Source organism: Meles meles, chromosome X, assembly GCF_922984935.1.
Source record: "Meles meles chromosome X, mMelMel3.1 paternal haplotype, whole genome shotgun sequence".
Classification (NCBI taxonomy): domain Eukaryota; kingdom Metazoa; phylum Chordata; class Mammalia; order Carnivora; family Mustelidae; genus Meles; species Meles meles.
Genome location: NC_060087.1, coordinates 117,188,344 through 117,205,785, shown reverse-complemented (window position 1 = coordinate 117,205,785; position 17,442 = coordinate 117,188,344). Strand labels below are relative to the sequence as shown.

Here is a 17,442-nt window from a genome sequence, read left to right as displayed (position 1 = left end):
ATCACTGGACTTTAAGTGGGGTTACATTAGCAGAGACGTGGGAAGGATAATTCAGTGTAAGTCCAGGAGTGGGACACCCACTGTATGTTCGTGAGAGTTGCCGAGTCGCCTGTGGGGTTGCTCAGAGGAGCGTAGCATGGAAGGGGTACATTTGTGTGCAGATGTCCTGCAGATCGGGAAGCAATGATCACAGTCTTTTTTAAAAGAAACCATATATATATATACATACCACATCTTCTTTATCCAATCATCTGTTGATGGACATCTGGGCTCGTTCCATAGTTTGGCTATTGTGGACATTGCTGCTATAAACATTCGTTCGGGTGCACGTGCCCTTTCGGGTCACTATGTTTGTATCTTTTGGATAAATACCGAGTAGTGCAACTGCTGGGTCACAGGGTAGCTGTGTTTTTCAATTAGCAATAATCGCGCCTCGGATAAACCTCATTGGCTACAATACTGCCACTGCGCAAAGCTTGGGTAGCTGTGTTTTTAACTTTTTCAGGAACCTCCACGCTGTTTTCCAGAGTGGCTGCTGCACCAGCTTGCATTCCCACCAACAATGAGGAATTTAAGAAACAAAACAACAGGGAAAGGGAAGGAAAAATAAAATAAGATGAAAACTGAGAGGGAAGCAAACCATAAGAGATGCTGAACTCCAGGAAACTGGGGGTTGCTGCAGGGGAGGGGGGTGGGAGGGAGGAGTCACTGAGGGATGGGCATTAAGGAGGGCACGTGATGGAAAGAGCACTGGGGGTTATAGGCAACTGATGAATCACTGAACTCTACCCTGAAACAAAAGGAAGAAGAAGAAGAAGGAGAAGAAGAAGAAGAAGAAGAAGAAAGGAAGAAACCTTCCTAAATGTGCTAAATGTGGAACTGCTCAAGACAACCAAAATATTGGGCAACCCCAAGCCTTCAATGGTTCAATATTTTTGACAATGAAACTGTAAGAGTCTTTGCTCCACACAAATCTACTGTAATGTTAGGTATGTGATCTAACCCCGACTTTTTTTTTTCTTTTACCTTTCTTCAAATTGGGTGTGGTCTTTGGTCTACGACAATGGGCAAGGCCCGTTTTCCTTGGTCTCAGGTGTCCCAACCAATTTAAGATGGCTTCCTGTTCCAGAGAGCAGGCTTTGCTGGGGACTTCCTGTGAACGATCTCGTTAAACCCTCACAAACCTTGCTTACAGGCATTCTTATCATCCCTGCTTTCCAGACGAGGACACTGTGTCTCAGAGGAGGAGAAATGATTTGCCATTTGGTGGAGCCTAGGTCAGGGAGGTGTCTGTCTGACTCCAGATGCGACCACTACACTACAATGACTACTTCTGGGGGTTTTATTTATTTTTAAAGCTTTTATGTATTTCTTTGACAGAGAGACAGGCAGAAGGAGAGGGAGAAGCAGGCTTCCCTCAAGCAGGGAGCCCCATGTGGGGCTCTATCTGAGGACCCTGGGATCATGACCTGAGCCACCCAGGCTCCCCTTTCTGGTTTTTGTTTTTTTTTTAACATTTTATCTGTCTGTCTGTCTATTTATCTATCTAAAAAGTCAGCTCTGTGTCTGGCATGGAGCCCAATATGGAACCTGAACTCACGACCCTGAGATTAAGATCCGAGCTGAGATCAAGAGTCAGGCGCTTATTTGACTGAGCCACCCAGGTGCCCCTGGTTTTGTTTATTTAACTGGAGATGTGTTTCACAGAGAAAAATAAATTCTACTTAGCTTCAAGTCCCGGGTTTCTGCGTCTCTTACTTCAGATAGCAGTGTGGCCTGCAACACAGTGGTATCAGGTGCTGTGGAAATAGCCAAATTCAGTGCCAGATGGGTTCCCTCCTGGAGCCTGGGGGGGGGGATTGTGTGTATATGCTGTTTTCCTTTAACTGGGGTGCCCCGTATTGACAACTTTGCCTTTTTTAGACATTTGCTCCCTACCAAGTAACAGTGAAGGTAATATTTCGTACTTCATTCATTTTCTCTGTCTGGAAATAAAAATCATTGGTCACTTCAAGCATCCCCTCCCCCCAACCCTTAGATGGAAGGTAAAAGTAATTTGTCTATGAAAATGGGATGAAATTAGATAACTTGTGATCAAAATATTATAGGTACTCAAGTCCCCATCACTTACTAGAACAACTTTGAAAACGTTCAAGTGAAGTTTGGACGAACTTCATGTACTGTTTTACAGACTATCATGAACCGTATAATGAAAATAGATGATTTATTTTTTAAATATTTTATTTTTAAGTTACTTCCACACCCATCATATGACTTGAACTCATGACTCCGAGCTCAAGCGTCACACGCTCCACTGACCAAGCCAGCCAGGTGCCCCAGGAAAAGAACTCATTTATTCTTATCTACAATATAATTTGCAGTCATTCTCTATTCCTTGAGTATAGTTTTATCATATACAGGTTGTTGACATAAAATATTTTTCCAGTATTGCAAACTTATGCTTTAACCAACTCACAGAATTATTTCATGAGCTACTTAAACGAGTTGCAAGCAGAGGCATTTATTCATTCATTTTTTTCGTCATACAATGAATCAAGGACCAATTCTACACCAGGCTCTGTGGCAGGCACCTGAGTCACCACAAACAGATGAACAGGACAAGGTCTTCTTGCTCTAAAAGCTCACAGCATAGTAGGAAAACCTTCGACTTTGGCGAGTGCTGTGACGCTCAGTGCAGGGTACAGTTGGGAAAGGGGACGGGGGTTCCAAGCAAACAGCACGCCTGGGGCCCAAGGCGGGAAAGCACGTGTAGCCTTGCTCAGCAGAACTGAGGGTTGGAACTTAAGACATTGAGAGAGGTATTAGCAGGAGATGATGAAGCAGGGCAGTGGAAAAATCAGACTTGTATTTACTTTTTTAAAAGATTTTATTTATTTGACGGGCGCCTGGGTGGCTCAGTGGATTAAGCCGCTGCCTTCGGCTCAGGTCATGATCTCAGGGTCCTGGGATCAAGCCCCGCATCGGGCTCTCTGCTCCGCAGGGAGCCTGCTTTCTCCTCTCTCTCTGCCTGCCTCTCTGCCTACTTGTGATCTCTCTCTCTGTCAAATAAATAAATACAATCTTTAAAAAAAAAGATTTTATTTATTTGAGATAGAGCGAGAACAAGCGAGAGAGAGAGAGAGAGAGTGTGTGTGTGTGTGTGTGTGTGTGTGTGCGGCAGGGGTGGGGGAGATATAGGGAGGGGGGGGAGCAGGCTCCCCACTGAGCAAGAAGCCTGACTGAAGCCTTGATCCTAGGACCCTGGGATGATGACCTGAGCCGAAAGCAGATGCCGAACTAACTGAGCCACCCAGGCACCCCAAATCAGACTTTTATTTAAGATTTCACTTTGGTGGTGCACAGGAATGAAGGGAGCAGGAGTAGAGGCAGGCGGGCTAAGAGGCTGCCAGGAGGGAGATGACGGTAGTGTGGACTAGGAGAGTGGCAGCAGAGATAGAAAGAAGTGGATTAATTTAACTATTTAAGAAATAGAGGTGATGTATTTATGCTTGTAGGATCGGAATGGGAGTGAGGACAGCAAGAAGTCAGGCCAGATTTCTGTCTTGGGAAGTAGGGCAGAAGAGGCTGGAACTCTCTGGAATGGGAAACACTGAAAGTGGACCTCGTCGTGTTGGGGGAAAAGATTAGGAGTTCCATTTGAATGTCTCAGGTTTGAGGGATAAACTCCAGCAGGAAGGTCAGGACTAAAGGCAGGAAGGTGGTCGTTGAACCCATGAGCGGGCAGGGTTGGGGAGACAGCGCACTGTGAGCATGTAGGACAGGAAGAGAAGAGGGTAAAGGATGGGACTGAAGTTCTTGGAAAGGACAAGGTGACCTTGAGGAAGTAGTCTGAGAGGTTGAAGGCAGTTGGCTAGGTGAGGCTGACATGCAGGGAAAGTTCTGGGCGGGAGCTATGGGAGGTGTCTTCTAGCAAGCAGTAGGAAGCATGAGAGCGGAAGCCATAGACTGGAAAATGCAGTTTTTGTATGTCTGGCATTCATTCTGATAATGGATATCATTAGCAACTTGGTAGCCAGAGGCAGAGATAATGGGGAGGTACGATGTCCGAAGAAGAAGGAAGGCGAAGTACAAGGGCGATGTTTCAATCAGAGCGTGGGAGTATACGAAGACTATACAAGTTTTGGGCAGGCTCGACACAGATTCCCTTCGCAGGAACCCTAAAAGGGATACTGCCTCTTGCGCATCCCCACCCCCGTGTCTCACCAGGGCAAGCTGGGCAAGTCCGGCTGTCCCCCCAAAGTGGGCACTCATCTACCGTGAGGGCGGGAAAGTCGCAGACCATGGATTGTCCCTTCTCTCTGGGCGGGGCCACACCCTCTTCTCAGCCGGAACTGGGGTCCTGACCTTCCTAAGGGAGCCCCAGTACCTATGGGAATCTCGTGACCCATGTCTCCTGGCTGCCACGGCCGCTGTCCCACTTCCTTCAAGCATCCCGTGCAGAGGACAAGGCTGTAGAAGAATCTTCGCTCCGGAGGACAAGACAGCACTGAGGACAGCACATCCATGGGTCCCTGAATCATGCAGCGTCATCTCTGCCCGTACCCAAATCCTCTCACTGAAGATGGTATGCAGCCGGGTGAGTTCAACTCGCATGATTTCAGCCTTGTGTTAGAAATTCATGCTTGAACGTATTCAAAGACACAACCCCCCAGAAGGGGTTGTGTGGTCCTCCCACAGCAGACCCCCCCCATTCCCTTTTCTTATTTATACAGTAATATTTTTCTGCTTGAACCTGTGGGGTTTGCTTTAAGCAACACACTCTACCGATAGGATGAACAAATTACTTTGGGTTTCTTGGAGGTGACCAAGGATAGCTCTGTTGGCTTCCGTGGAAGAACGGGGGAACCAGTTTGTCCCCACTCCACTTCCCCTCGCCCGAGGTAGAACCACCTAGACAGCTCGGAAAAAGATAAGCAACTGCTTCTCACTGAAGCCCTCCCTCCCGCCTCGCTCAGCAGCAATGAATCAAGAACAAAAAGTCTCTTTTGCTCCCCTGCAGCCTGTCCAGAACAGGCTGGAAAGAAAGACCCACATTGCTTTTCACCGAACAAACTTCACGTCATCCGCCAAAGCCTATGGCGAACTGCCAGGGAGGGGACTGTCGCCAAGGTATTTTGTGGTCCAAGAAGTTTGAGAACCACGTTTGGGAACCCATCACGAAGGTGAGATCCCTCCGAACGATTCCTCCCCCCGCCGCCCCAACCTGGCCAAGGGCTTTCGGTGCTAGGTGACAACAATAACGTTAAGGGCACTTTATTATTCAAAAAATAAATAACAAGACCATCCCAAGTTCACGCTGGAAACAATGGAGACTGCAGGTAGAGACGAGAGATTTCCTTTAAATACAGTCATTTCGGGAGGAGTGGGCAGCCTCGGAGCCTCCGCCTCTGCTCCCTCCTCCCGCCTACAGTGGTGGAGACGCGACAGGGTTGAAATAAGATAACGGATTAGCAACAGCCTGAGTGTCGGGGTGGCTGGCGGGGGCAGGGTTTTTCAGTTCTCTGCTGCACCAGACTTTCTAGAGCCTGCCCCCTCCATCGGGGCCACAGGGACCCGGGCTCAACCAGGACTGACCGCGAGCTGAGGCTCCCCATGGCCCTTCTGCATCTTCACTGGGAAATCAAATGCATGATCCGCTGAAAAGACACTGCATGCAAAGAAACGAAATGAAACTTGACTCATGATCTGCCATTTACTCAGAATTCAATCTGCGCGTAATGGTCTCGTCTTTTCACGGGACTCTCTGGGTGTCTGCATGCGTGGGGCCGCTGCTTCCAGAACAGAAACCCTTCTGGAACGGGGCCTGCTGGGGCTTCACGGGCCCCGGCGTTCCATTACCGCAGCCCTACCTGCCTGGGGGTGTATAATAAATACTTCTCCACGAGGAGGATCTTAGGGTTATAAATAGGCAGTTCAACAGGGGGTGGTCTTAGCTGCTTTGCTGTTTGGTGAAGACCACCGGCATGAGCTCAGGCGCAGCCCGCGAGGGGCCACCGTTCAGAGTTTGAGTAAGCCAAAAGACGTGAAGCCCGTCCCGTGGCTCACTTGGCTTGGATCAGTCACGTTGATGAACACCGAAGCACCGGGATGTAATTCAAATACGCCCCCCAGGTGAACGGACTGCTGCCCACAAGGCTTGGAGGAGCTGCGTGTGTTTGCAGCCCTGAGCAAGACCCGCTCCGATCCGCTCGGGGAATGCAGGCAGAGGCTGGCTACAAACGGAGCTTGACTCGAAGTGTCCCGATTGGAACAGAAGGTGACTTGGGCGTAGATGTAATAGAGTCCTTGTCTTTTCACGGCCAGCTGTTTCCCGTTTTCGAGGGTTACCAGGTTGCTGCTTAGGGTGTAGTATCCTTTTGGGGCCCACTGCAGAACTGCAACAGAGAGGGCACACACATGGTGAGGCGAAGCGTGCATGGTTCCCACTCCACCAGAACAGAGTTCAATGTTCCATCCTGGCTTCCTGTACACGTGGAAGTGGGGGCCAGTGATGCTTACGGAGCCCTCCCGCCCTCAGTCTCTGACCGATCGGCGGGGGCTTCACAGTCGGATGGAGCTGGGTTTCCACCCAGACTTTAGTCACGCTCACGCCCAGACACTTAATCTCCCTGAGCTTTTGTTTCCTCATCTGTAACACAGGGCTAGTATTACAGCGTCTCTCGGAGACTTGTTTTGAAGATTAAAGACAGCAACTGGGCACAGTGCGTTTCCTTCTTCCTTTTAAAGCATTTAAAGCCAATTTGCCCTTGAACTTCAGATGCACGTTTTAAAATTGAACGTCCTAAACTCTACACACCTATAAGACATTCGGACAAAATCCTTGCTAATACGAACACTGTTCTCTCACCTGCCTTGGATTTTAAAAAGTCAAAGAGTTGCCCGGCTGTGTAGCTCAGCCTCGGCTGACAAAAGGAAAGACCCCATTTCTTCCTATCTGCTCATGCTGTCGCAAACCCGACCTGCCTCCCACAGCAAGGACTAAAATTAGGCAAGGAAGTATGAAAATGAACCTGTCATTTCACTGTGTGTTTTGATCTTCCATTGTAGTGGGCGCCACCAACTTGAAAGTACCTGTGTTCTTGTGGCTAAACTTGAGTACCCACCAACGGTCTGCCATTTTCTCGGCGGAGATGTTGAGTGGGTTCAAAGGTAGTGTGTGCACCCGATTTCAAATCTCAGCTCCCACAGCGAGCTAGACTGCTGGGTGTGGGGGTTGGGGAGAAGTGAAAGTATCGATCATTTGCTTCCTTGAGCCCTTTTCTAAAATTCCTACTTGGCCATCGAGCACAGTGTGAGAGTCAAGCTGTTGAGACTCATCCTTTAGCAACAGGAAAGGCATCCTGAAACGTCTAACATTTCTGGGCCCTCCGGACCACTCCAGAAATGACACTTCCTTATGATGATTTCACTTTCAGACCATTTGAGAAGCCAAGGGGAGGTTCTCTGTCTTTTAGTCCACTAGGGTTATCTTCGTATATCCTTACCTAATCTTTGTCCTTGCTGTGGGATGCAGATCAAGTTTGTGGCAGCGTGACCAGCCAGGAGTGGGGGGTTTGCGACTGGGGGGTGGTGCGGTGAGGAATCTTTCTGTCTTCACACCTTATCCCCTTAAGACCTCCTGTGAGGCAGACCGAAATATGCTGGGAACATATCGATCTTGGGCTCTTTGGCAGAATCTGAGCGCCACGAAATCTACCCAAGCGCAAGGGTTTCCTTGCCTGTGGCCAAACCCTGGCCGAAAGCTACTCTTCTAAGCGGTGTCTCTGTTGCTGTCATGCAATCCGCGCATGCAAGTGGCATGCAGACCGCCACCCTGGCCACACCACCCTGGCTGGAGCGTTCTCCTGTACGTGTATTTTCTGAGAACGGCTACCTGGCAGGATTATTAAATATGGTATTAACGAAGGGCTTTCTGCGACTCTTCCGACACCCAAACTACAGTGAAGGAGGCTAAGTAATAGCACCTTACATTTGTCTGGCCCGTGATAGCATGACCTTCTTCCACATTAGCTGACTGGATGCTGAGAGCCATCCTGGGAAGTAAGTCAAGCACGACATGGCAGCAAAGGGACTTAGCCACGATCACCTAGCAAGCGGTAATTCGTGGTTCCAGAATCTCAGTTCAAAGACTTCCTATCCAGTGCTCTTCCTTTCGTATCATGATCCGTGACAACCACATGTGTGTTACGCCCCCTGAGAAGCCCAAGCTGCCTCGGAGATGAGGGGGTATCTCTCTCCTCTTCTCTCTGTCTCTGTCTCTATCTCTCTCGTTGTATGTGTGTTTCACTCTCATACACACAAACACACACACACACACACACACACACACGCACTGTTTAGAACTCCTTTCTGGAGCACTGTGCTAAGTTTTTCCAAGACTGCTCTGATGCCCTCAGACTGCATTTATCTAACGAGGGGGGTTTTGTGCTTGCGGGCGTGTTTCCATCCATTTATCAGATGCGACGCATTCTCGGGCACCAACTCTCTCAAGGTACAGGTTTGGGAAAAAAGATCTAAGAGCTAGAATGATGGCAGAACGTATATGGAAATAAACGCGTTCAGAGTTGAAAAGATGACAGTATGTCGTCTGTTGTTACTTCATTGGAAAATCTAACGTCCTGGCGCCTATTGATCTTTGCAGAATGATTTTACCTTTAATTTCCCTGAGGTTGGCCCCCGCGAGGCTGGGGTTAATCATACAGGGATTGACAGATGGCAGGAAGTACCCCCTGAGGCCCATTTACACACAACGAGGAGGGGTTAAGCATGAGGAATGCTCCCAGCCAGGAGGTCAGTACCTGCCATCTCTTCTGTGTTCTCAGAATAATGTCCCTCTACCCGGCAATTCATCATTTAGAATCGGCCATTGAGCAAGAACGTAATGAGAACATCGGGATTGCTTCCCATCTCCTTTTGTCCCTTCAAGTCCCATCTGTGCCTCTGAGCTCGCTTTGAAGACAAAGCCGAGCATATGAGAGGTGTAGGGGTGGGTTGGTAAATTGGGCCCCAGAGGGTGAGAGGAGCCTGATCATTAGGCTGCCCTGCTTCTGCATCCCAGCCTTCCCGCCCAGGTGACCAGCTCAGATGCTTTCGACTTACCAGACGCTGTGTTACTACTGGCCTCGCTTATGACATGGGCTGCAATCCGAGGATCCTGATCACCTGGCATGAAACCAAAAGCCAACTGTCAGGCCAAAGCAATGCAATCCTGCCCACAGAACGATCTGGTCTAGTTCTACAGCTCCGTCCTAGAGACCGGGCTTAAGTAGGTTATGCAACAGCAAAAGCGCAATGGTCCGAAATCCCCGTCCCCGGGGAAAGCTGGTTTCTAGAATCTGAACAATCGAATTGGCTGTTTGCACTGACCCCATTCTTCTCATGGGCGTTCAGTACCCAACGCCACTTTACCTAGACTGACCCAGGCTAACACTCCTGGTCTTCGTGAAACATACTTTGAATCTTGCCATTAGAAACAGCTCCCGTCCACTGGGAGTCCCACTGGGCCCCGACGTGGTGTCAGCACACTGTACTGGGATGATGCCGACAGCATCTGATGTGGTCAAGCAACTGGCCAAACTCTTGTACCTTAGCTCGGGTTGTTTCTCATGTGAAAGCCTTGCTCTTTCATTAGATGTGCTGATACCCTGCATTCAGAGACTGTGTGGAAGTTTCCTTTTTTGTTCCCCCCCCCCCCCCAGGAATGAGCTTGCTGTCAGACACTTGGCAGGTGCCCTATAAATATTGAATCAAATCGCATGACCTAGATAACCAGTTGTGTTGAGTTGATCCTTTTCCTGAAGACGGCTAGGCAACACCCACGTGCACCCATTTCCTCATATTTCACTATAAGTCACAGACAACATGGCACCATTCAGCATATCTTACAATCTGAAGACAAAAACCTCCTGGAGATCCGATGACCCTTGTATCCAGAGCAACAGTTAAAGCAAGCTCTGAGTATGCTCCTGGCCTCCGAAAATGGTATCTGTATCTCCATATGTATATATTTCTTTGTGTGTATTAGTTTGCACAAGCCATACACTGTTTTCATTGACATAGTGAATAAGACTCATCTGCCACTCCAGGCATTGTTATTGTGTTTGGGGTGCTGAATTCTAAGAGGAATTGGGAGACGAAAAGCCCCAGAAAGGGTCATGGGAGCCACAGTGGAAGACACTGGGGAGGTTTAGCCTGGAGAAGAAAAGGCTCAGGGGCCGTGATTGCTGTTTTCAACATCTGGACAGCTGCTATTGAGAATTCTACTTTACTTAGTATGGCCCCGAAGAGCAGGACTGGGTCCAGTGAGTGGAGATTATAGGAATAAATTTCAACTGCAGAGGAGGAAAGAGTTCTCTCTGAGTAGTCTAGTAATCTTACTATGATTACTAGAATCATTCAAAGTTGGACCAGGATGATTAATGGGCTGGAAGGTGCCCTGGCGTGTTGGATTGGAAACCTGCTGGTTGTGGAGATTCGTGCTGTGTCAAGATCCCTTCCAGCTCTGAGATGTTTGACATGTTCTGATATCAAAAACAGGGCAAAGAATGGAACATTGTCACACAGAATCATTTCTTGATCGCAGATCCTACGCTGGCAAGGTTCTCTGCCAAAAACTATTACCATTAAGGAATGAATGCCAGCGATGACTTTCTTGTCATCTTATCCTCTGTGGGGAGCACCAGACCATATGGTGCTTTGATGAAGATATTGAACATAGTGACATTTCTTCATACTTGTTTTTGTCAGCCTCAAAGGAACACAGCTTTCCCCATATATGAGTCCATACTAAGCCTTTCCAAATCACAGGTGTTAGAGAAGGTGTCAATCTGGCCATGGTAGTCTTGTTTTCTTTCCAGGGCTCCAAGTTCCCTAATTCTAACAACGAGGTTGTTCAGCATGATTAACCCTCAAACTTCCTTTTAGGTATTAAGTGCTCACAAAAATTGATAAATAGCAACCTACCTTTTTGCATCGCAACGCTTTTTTCTTGCTTCGCTTCTTTGTTTAGCATTATGTCCTAAAATGAGAATCAGTGCGAAAGGTCATTTTGACAGGAAACCTGGTGTGGGGTTTTGGAGGTATCATTCATTTGGCGTCTGTCATGACTCTATTGCCTGTTCCTGGTGAGGATTATCACGTGGACTTAGATCCCGTCATTAATTCCATCATAGCGATTGGGAACCCATGGCTCTGACAGATGAGCTGACAGCCCAGAAAGCCCAAGGGGTGAGCCTGGAGGCAGGATCGGGGCCCTATTATCTGCACTGCAGGGCTCTCCCCAGACTGGAGGCTGTGACGCTGACCCTTCCTATGACCCCAGCCTCCCTGCCTTTGATGGGTATTGACAGATAATGCTGAATGGGGAGATGTTTCTACCTTGGGAACCGGTATATGCAATATTATTAAACATAAAGCAGGGGATGTATCTATTAGAATAAAATTGGTCTGAAATCTCTTAGGAAAGGGTAATAGTACGTTTGATCTTGGGAAGAAATTCCAAACTACGAACAGACCCTCAGGCATTTTTTATTGTCTTGTCCCTGTCCACGGGATGAGGGAGATTCTCTTGCAGTTGGCTGCCTTGTGTGGCCTGTATATATTTAGAATAATCAGCATATAGGAAACCCAGGTAATCTCCCGATGATGCTGGTGTTCAAAGGCAAATGCAACACTTCTTAAGTGGTTTCTTTTCACTTAGCAACCAGGGAAGTTCACAGGCACGGCCATCAGCACAAGCAGGAAGGGAATCAGGGATTCGGCTGCCATTTTGAAGATCACGCAAGGTCACGCAAGGGGTCTGAGGCTGAAGCCAAGAGCAGGAACTCTGAGATCACGTTCAGAGGTCGACCTAGCTTACGCCATCACTTTGGACTCTAAATACAAGGGCCAAGCACAGTAGTATTTTCCCCTCTGATAATCAAAGTCTTATGCGCCTTCCCATTCCCGGACTCCAAGTTTTCTACAACGCCCTCCTTTTCCGTCCTTCCCCAGAAGGAATTAGTATCAGGACTGTTGAGTGCCCCGGGGGGAGGGGGGGGCTCAGCTTGGTTGCCAAATGTGAGGGTGTAAGTCTCGGAGCCCCACCAGGGAGCCTCAAAATGCTCCCGGGGGCCACAGGCCTTCAAGTTTCCACTTGAGCTGAGAAAGTGCAGCGACAGGAAGATGTTTGTGAGACACCCAGTAAACAAATGAGTATTTAGTGTCTCCTCAAAAATGGAGTGTGATGATCGAGGTTGAGATACTTTTCGGCTACGTGGTTGTGCTGGTGTCAGGGTTTGGCCAAAATGAAAACGTGAAGTCAGCAAAGTTTGTCTTTTCTGTGCCCAGCCCTGCCTTCCTGTGAACTTTCCCTCAGCCACACTCCCCAGAGCCCTTTTTTTTTTTCTCCCTTCCTTCACTCTCCACTTCGACTGAAAGACTTTTCAAAGTTGACGTTCAGAAAATCTCAGATTAGTGATTTCTCTCTTACTGGGGAGTCTACGTGGCAGGTATGGACAGGTTGGCCTCTACCTCGAAAAGGAAATGCGTCGGCCCCCGTCAAAGATATCTCAGCCCTCGAGGGGGCAGACAAGCCTGAAACTGACTAGTCTAGTGGATGGCGTCACTAGAGCTGTGCAAACACACCTTGATGACCACTTGCTAGGGACCGTGGAGAGAAGACTGAGGCCCTGGGTTGATCATCGGATCTGGTGACTTCTAAGACCCCTTCAAGACCTATGACTTGGAACCCCCAAATTCAAACCTTTTGGCTGTTCTGGCCCAGTCAGACAGTGAAGCCCAGAAAGAAAGCCTGCTAACACTTGCTGAGAATACTAAAATCCAATTTGGGGTTATTCTACAGGTGACCAGTTGGATTTTATAAAAAAAAAGCCCAAAGTATGGTTTAGAAAGAAATTTGGGAGAACGGATATTGGAAAGGGGGTCAGTCAGTCTTCACGGGAGGACTCTGTGACACGTGGCACTCACTAGGACCCCGCCCCGGGGAGCAGTAGAGGTGAGGGGCTTCCTCTGACTTACGTCAGCAGCCCTGGTTGACATGTCTGAGAAGGTCTGCCTTTCTAGAATATGAAACTTGGGAGCTGTCACTTTGCTCATGCAAGCATAAAGCAAAGAGGCAAGCCCAAAGAGCCCTTGCTCCTATCCTGGGTAGCTTATTTGGGAAGTTTTATATATCTGACCTGAAATAGAACCATTAGAAATTGGCCATTGAACGATAAGACTGTCAGTAAGAGAGCGTCCTCTCATTTATAGATGAGAAAACAGGACCGGCGAGGGGAAGCCATCTGCCCAAGGTCGCAAGGCCAAGCACATTAAACATCTAATAAATATTTGAATTATTAACTGTTGTTCTGAAAGCGACTTTCTTCACATTTAAATTTGTAACCCCTCCAAGTACCCTACGGTACTGGCCAGAGTCCTCGGACAACCAGAGAAGGTCAACTCATTTCCAATGAGTTGGCCAATGAAGAGGAGTCTTCATCTAAAACCTAGATTAGTGTAAAGAACGTGAAAGCCAACAGCAGATTTGGGCTGCCTTCTGATTCCTGTTAGGGGACCCAGGAAGAGGTTATTAGCGTCTTTACCGTTGGAGGACAAGAATAAACTCAGAAATAAGATCTTATGTCCTTTACTCCTGGGTTAAATGATAGATTATTTATATGGGAGAACTAACTGCTGTTGGTTTATCCAGATTACCCCCGGCCCCCAGCAGCTTGGCACAGAGCTGCCTTCAATGTGGAAAGCTGCCTCCTACTGATGACCCCAAAGTGAGCTGAGGGCCCGAGGGATTCTACTCAGTGTTCTGAGAGGGGAAGCAAGCAGAAAGGCTGTTCGATATCCTGCTTCAGGAGAAAGAACATTCTAGACTCCTTGTACATGATGATGGAATTCATGTTATAAGCGAATCCTCAGTTAACCCCCTAAGGCTTGTTTGCTGTACCTATTACCGGCCCCGGTGACTACAGGGACTCCTTGCTGGGGCCTCTGTCTGCCTCAGGGCTTGGCCAGTCCCACAGTGGACTGGCTTCATGAGCAAGTGGTGTTCCGTGGGGTCTGGTTTGAGCAGCACCGAGAAAGTCCATCCCCCTTTCCCCATGGCTCTCCTCAAAAGAAAAGGGAAAGATCTCTTTCATGGCACTTGAAATTCTGTCATGAGAGAAGTGTTCATTCCTGTGTGAAAGCCCCAGCCTTCAGGAATCCTTACTGCCCTCAGTAAAGGCAGGTCCCAACCCTGGGGCCATCCAGTGATTCTTGCTTCCCTGGGAAATGGGGACCCGACCATGGGTCCATAGTGACAAGGCAGCAAGGTTTGGATGGAAAGATAAGAAAATACCAAGAACCAAACGCGGTCTACTTCATAAATGTTCACAGGGTATTATCCCCAAGAGAGACTGCTTTTGTTCCTCTCGAGAACATTCTGATGAATGTGCACACTTCAATTTTCCTTTCCCTTTCACATAGGATTTTGGCTTCATTTTTCCTTTTTTATCGGATACATATACCCCCGTGTGTATGTGCGCACAGATGTACTTATGTCTACATTGTACAACGTCCACATTGTCAGCGTTTATTTCCCGACCTAGCAAAAGCAATAAACAAGTTTCAATGACCCTTTAATCAACAGCTGAGCTCCTTACCTTGAGAAAGGCTTCAAACCGGTTTTTAATTTCCTCACAGTTCAGTAAGGACAAGGACCCCTCTCCTTTGTTGCATTTCTGTAACGTTTTCATGAATACAAAATCTTCGTAAAGATTCCTTTCATCTTCTATCTATTTGTGAAATAACAGGGACGTGAGAAACATACTTCTGGAGAAGGTGGCTAATAATGTCTCCCTCCACAATCACTTCCATGCATCAATAACAGGAGAAGGATTTTGCAGATATAAACGGGCAATAAAAGTTATTACACTGGATTATTGTTATTTGGTATCAGCCGTTTAAAAATCAACAAAAGCCAGCAATTAAAATGTCCTATTACCCGCAACTCTAGGTAGAAATCACAGCTATTCTAACAAAATTTTATTACGAAGTGTACATTCCGTCCATGTGTTATAGCGGCAATGTTCGAGAATGATTGTACTCCTCATTGCTCTGTGAGGATCGGTCATTGTGAACCCAGTGTATAAACTTGTTTTCCACGGAGCTCATTTGCCTGCTTCACTTTAGTTGGTGCTGCAGTGTTTTATAAAAAGCAGTTAATTTGCAGTGTGTGTCAATTAACTTGAGTTCTAATTACATCTCTCTCTTTTTAGCTTTAGTATTTGCGGAAAACATTTGCATTTTTAAGGAAACCGTCTTTCATTCCCAAAGTTAACGAGTTAAATGTGTGGAATTCACTTGTGTAATAAACTGATTTGGGGCCATTTTCTTGTTTTAAAATGAAATTTTTAGATTCAAAACAAAAGCTACTTAGCCAACGGTTTCCACTGTCCCTAAGAACACACCTCAAGGCTTTGGGAAACGTGGTCGCTTTTCTCCCCATAGAGGCTTGGGTCCAGGCATTTGATTGACAGAGCCCACCAGGCCAAACACAAGCCAACAACCAGACCCCGAATCCTGCTCTTTCCTCAACTACAAATCTGAGTAACCCAGTGCATTGCCTCAACCTTCACTGCCCCTCCTTATCCTGATGAAAATAATGGTGTTAATTCTAGGATGGGATCCCAACAGACGGCATCAAAACATCCCTGGGAAAATGCATCGACAACCCCTTCACCCAGATGTATAGCAACAGCCAGATAATTCATCAAATTTCTCCTTTTCCTGTATGAATGATGTTCTGTTGGTACAGCCAATAATGCCGCTCAGTGGAAGTGGGTAAACACACTGAAATGGGAGGAATCCCAGCAGTTACTTTCTCCTGACAACGCCCAGCTACCTCCTAAGTTACTCTCCTGTTTTGTTCCTGTAAGTCCAGCCACTTAAGCATGTAAAACATCTCAGAGGGAAATGGAGCAGCTTGCAACAGCCAGTGTTTGAAGAGGTATCGAGACAATGCAACTTGTACTCTAAGACTGTAAATTCCAGACTTATCCGTGTCTATGCTAATCTGACACGCTAGGAAGTTTCAGATCAAATTCCTACTCTCCTTCTCTAGTTAGCAATTTAAAGGGAGAAAAAAGGTGTCTCCATCAGAAAAACAAGTTTACTTTTTAAGCAAGACTTTAGCAAATAATTATAGCTAATGCCCACCTAGTGCTCCCTCTTCACCGGTTCTGGTCTAAGCCGGCTACGAGGCTAAATTCATTTAATCTACGAGGTGGGTACTATTATCTTCCCCGTTTCTAAGATGTGGAAACTGAGGAACGCAAAGATAAAATAACTTGCCCAGGATTGCAGAGCCAAGAGGGGGCAGAGTCAAGGTTTGAACCCACCCAGTCTGATTCCAGAACCCAAGCTCTCGACCAGAGACAAGACGAGAAGACCATGGTGGGAACCCACATAGCCGAAATGGTCTTGAGAACTAGATGGCAAACATTAAGTCCATCATCTGGGTAGACCTAAAACCATTCAACCCACAAATCAATAAGGACCCCCCGCTTGAGTTAACCAGGGCGCCTGGTTCAGCTTACCTTGTCCAATCTTCTGTGAAGATACACAGCAAAAAGTGCTGACCCAATCATCTGGGTGATGAGAAAACCAGTAAGTAAATACATAAAAATTTTCATACTGACGGGTGGTCCGGTGGCCACAGATCGGGGAGCAGTTTGGCTATATGTTTCGATCATGCTGTGTTAGAGTTGAAATGATATCTTCAGACCGAGAAGGTGGCAGGGGCAGCATGAGAACACTGTCAAAGTGGCCACCTTACTCAGGATTAGTTAAGAGCGCACAATCGTTACAGCCCACACTTCCTGGAAAATGTGCTTCGTAGTCTTCTCTCCCAGCAAAAAAGTTACGTAAAGGTTTTTTGTTTTTTTTTTAAATTATACCCATATCATTCACTTCCAGGCTTTCCCTTTTGTTAGTAAAGAAGAAACAAGTCTCTTCTTCCATACATTCATTCTTGCCTTGAAATGTCATAGACTTCTTAACAGACAATGGCAGTATTTTCCTATCGCTAGCTTTCTGGGTTCACCAGTTTCAAGGAAAGTGACAAATGTATCCACCAGCAACAGACTTATTTCAATTTCAGTCTTACTAATACAAACTGGGAACCTGGCATACGGGGGAAGAAACGAATGTCAACAAAAGTTTGGATTGATTTTATGACTAGTATACCCCTGGCTTATTGCTTCTCGAGACTTCTTTCATCTTCAAACCCAATGAAATCCCAGCAGCTTTTCAAGTCTACGTGGCATGAAGCAAAAAGGAGTGCTGACAGTTTTTTTTTTTTTTTTAATTTAGCTGGACTGGTAATTCAAGAAAAAATAAATTCCTCAAGGGCCGGGAGGAGTAGGGTCCTGAAGGAAATGGTTCCCA

The 17,442-nt window shown here is 47.1% G+C and overlaps 1 protein-coding gene and 1 pseudogene across 1 annotated transcript; both read right to left on the bottom strand.

The window, feature by feature from the left end:
* Nucleotides 1–346: 346 nt before the first annotated feature.
* On the bottom strand, nt 347–477 carry LOC123935615 (annotated as a pseudogene).
* Nucleotides 478–5,296: 4,819 nt separating this feature from the next.
* On the bottom strand, nt 5,297–16,793 carry CD40LG (CD40 ligand). Its single transcript, XM_045995768.1, has 5 exons — nt 16,593–16,793; nt 14,658–14,789; nt 10,984–11,038; nt 9,121–9,183; nt 5,297–6,395 (listed from the first exon to the last, which is right to left on the bottom strand). Exons 1-5 carry the CDS (start codon nt 16,746–16,748, stop codon nt 6,019–6,021), a joined length of 783 nt encoding a protein of 260 aa, XP_045851724.1. The 5' UTR covers nt 16,749–16,793; the 3' UTR covers nt 5,297–6,018.
* Nucleotides 16,794–17,442: the final 649 nt, after the last annotated feature.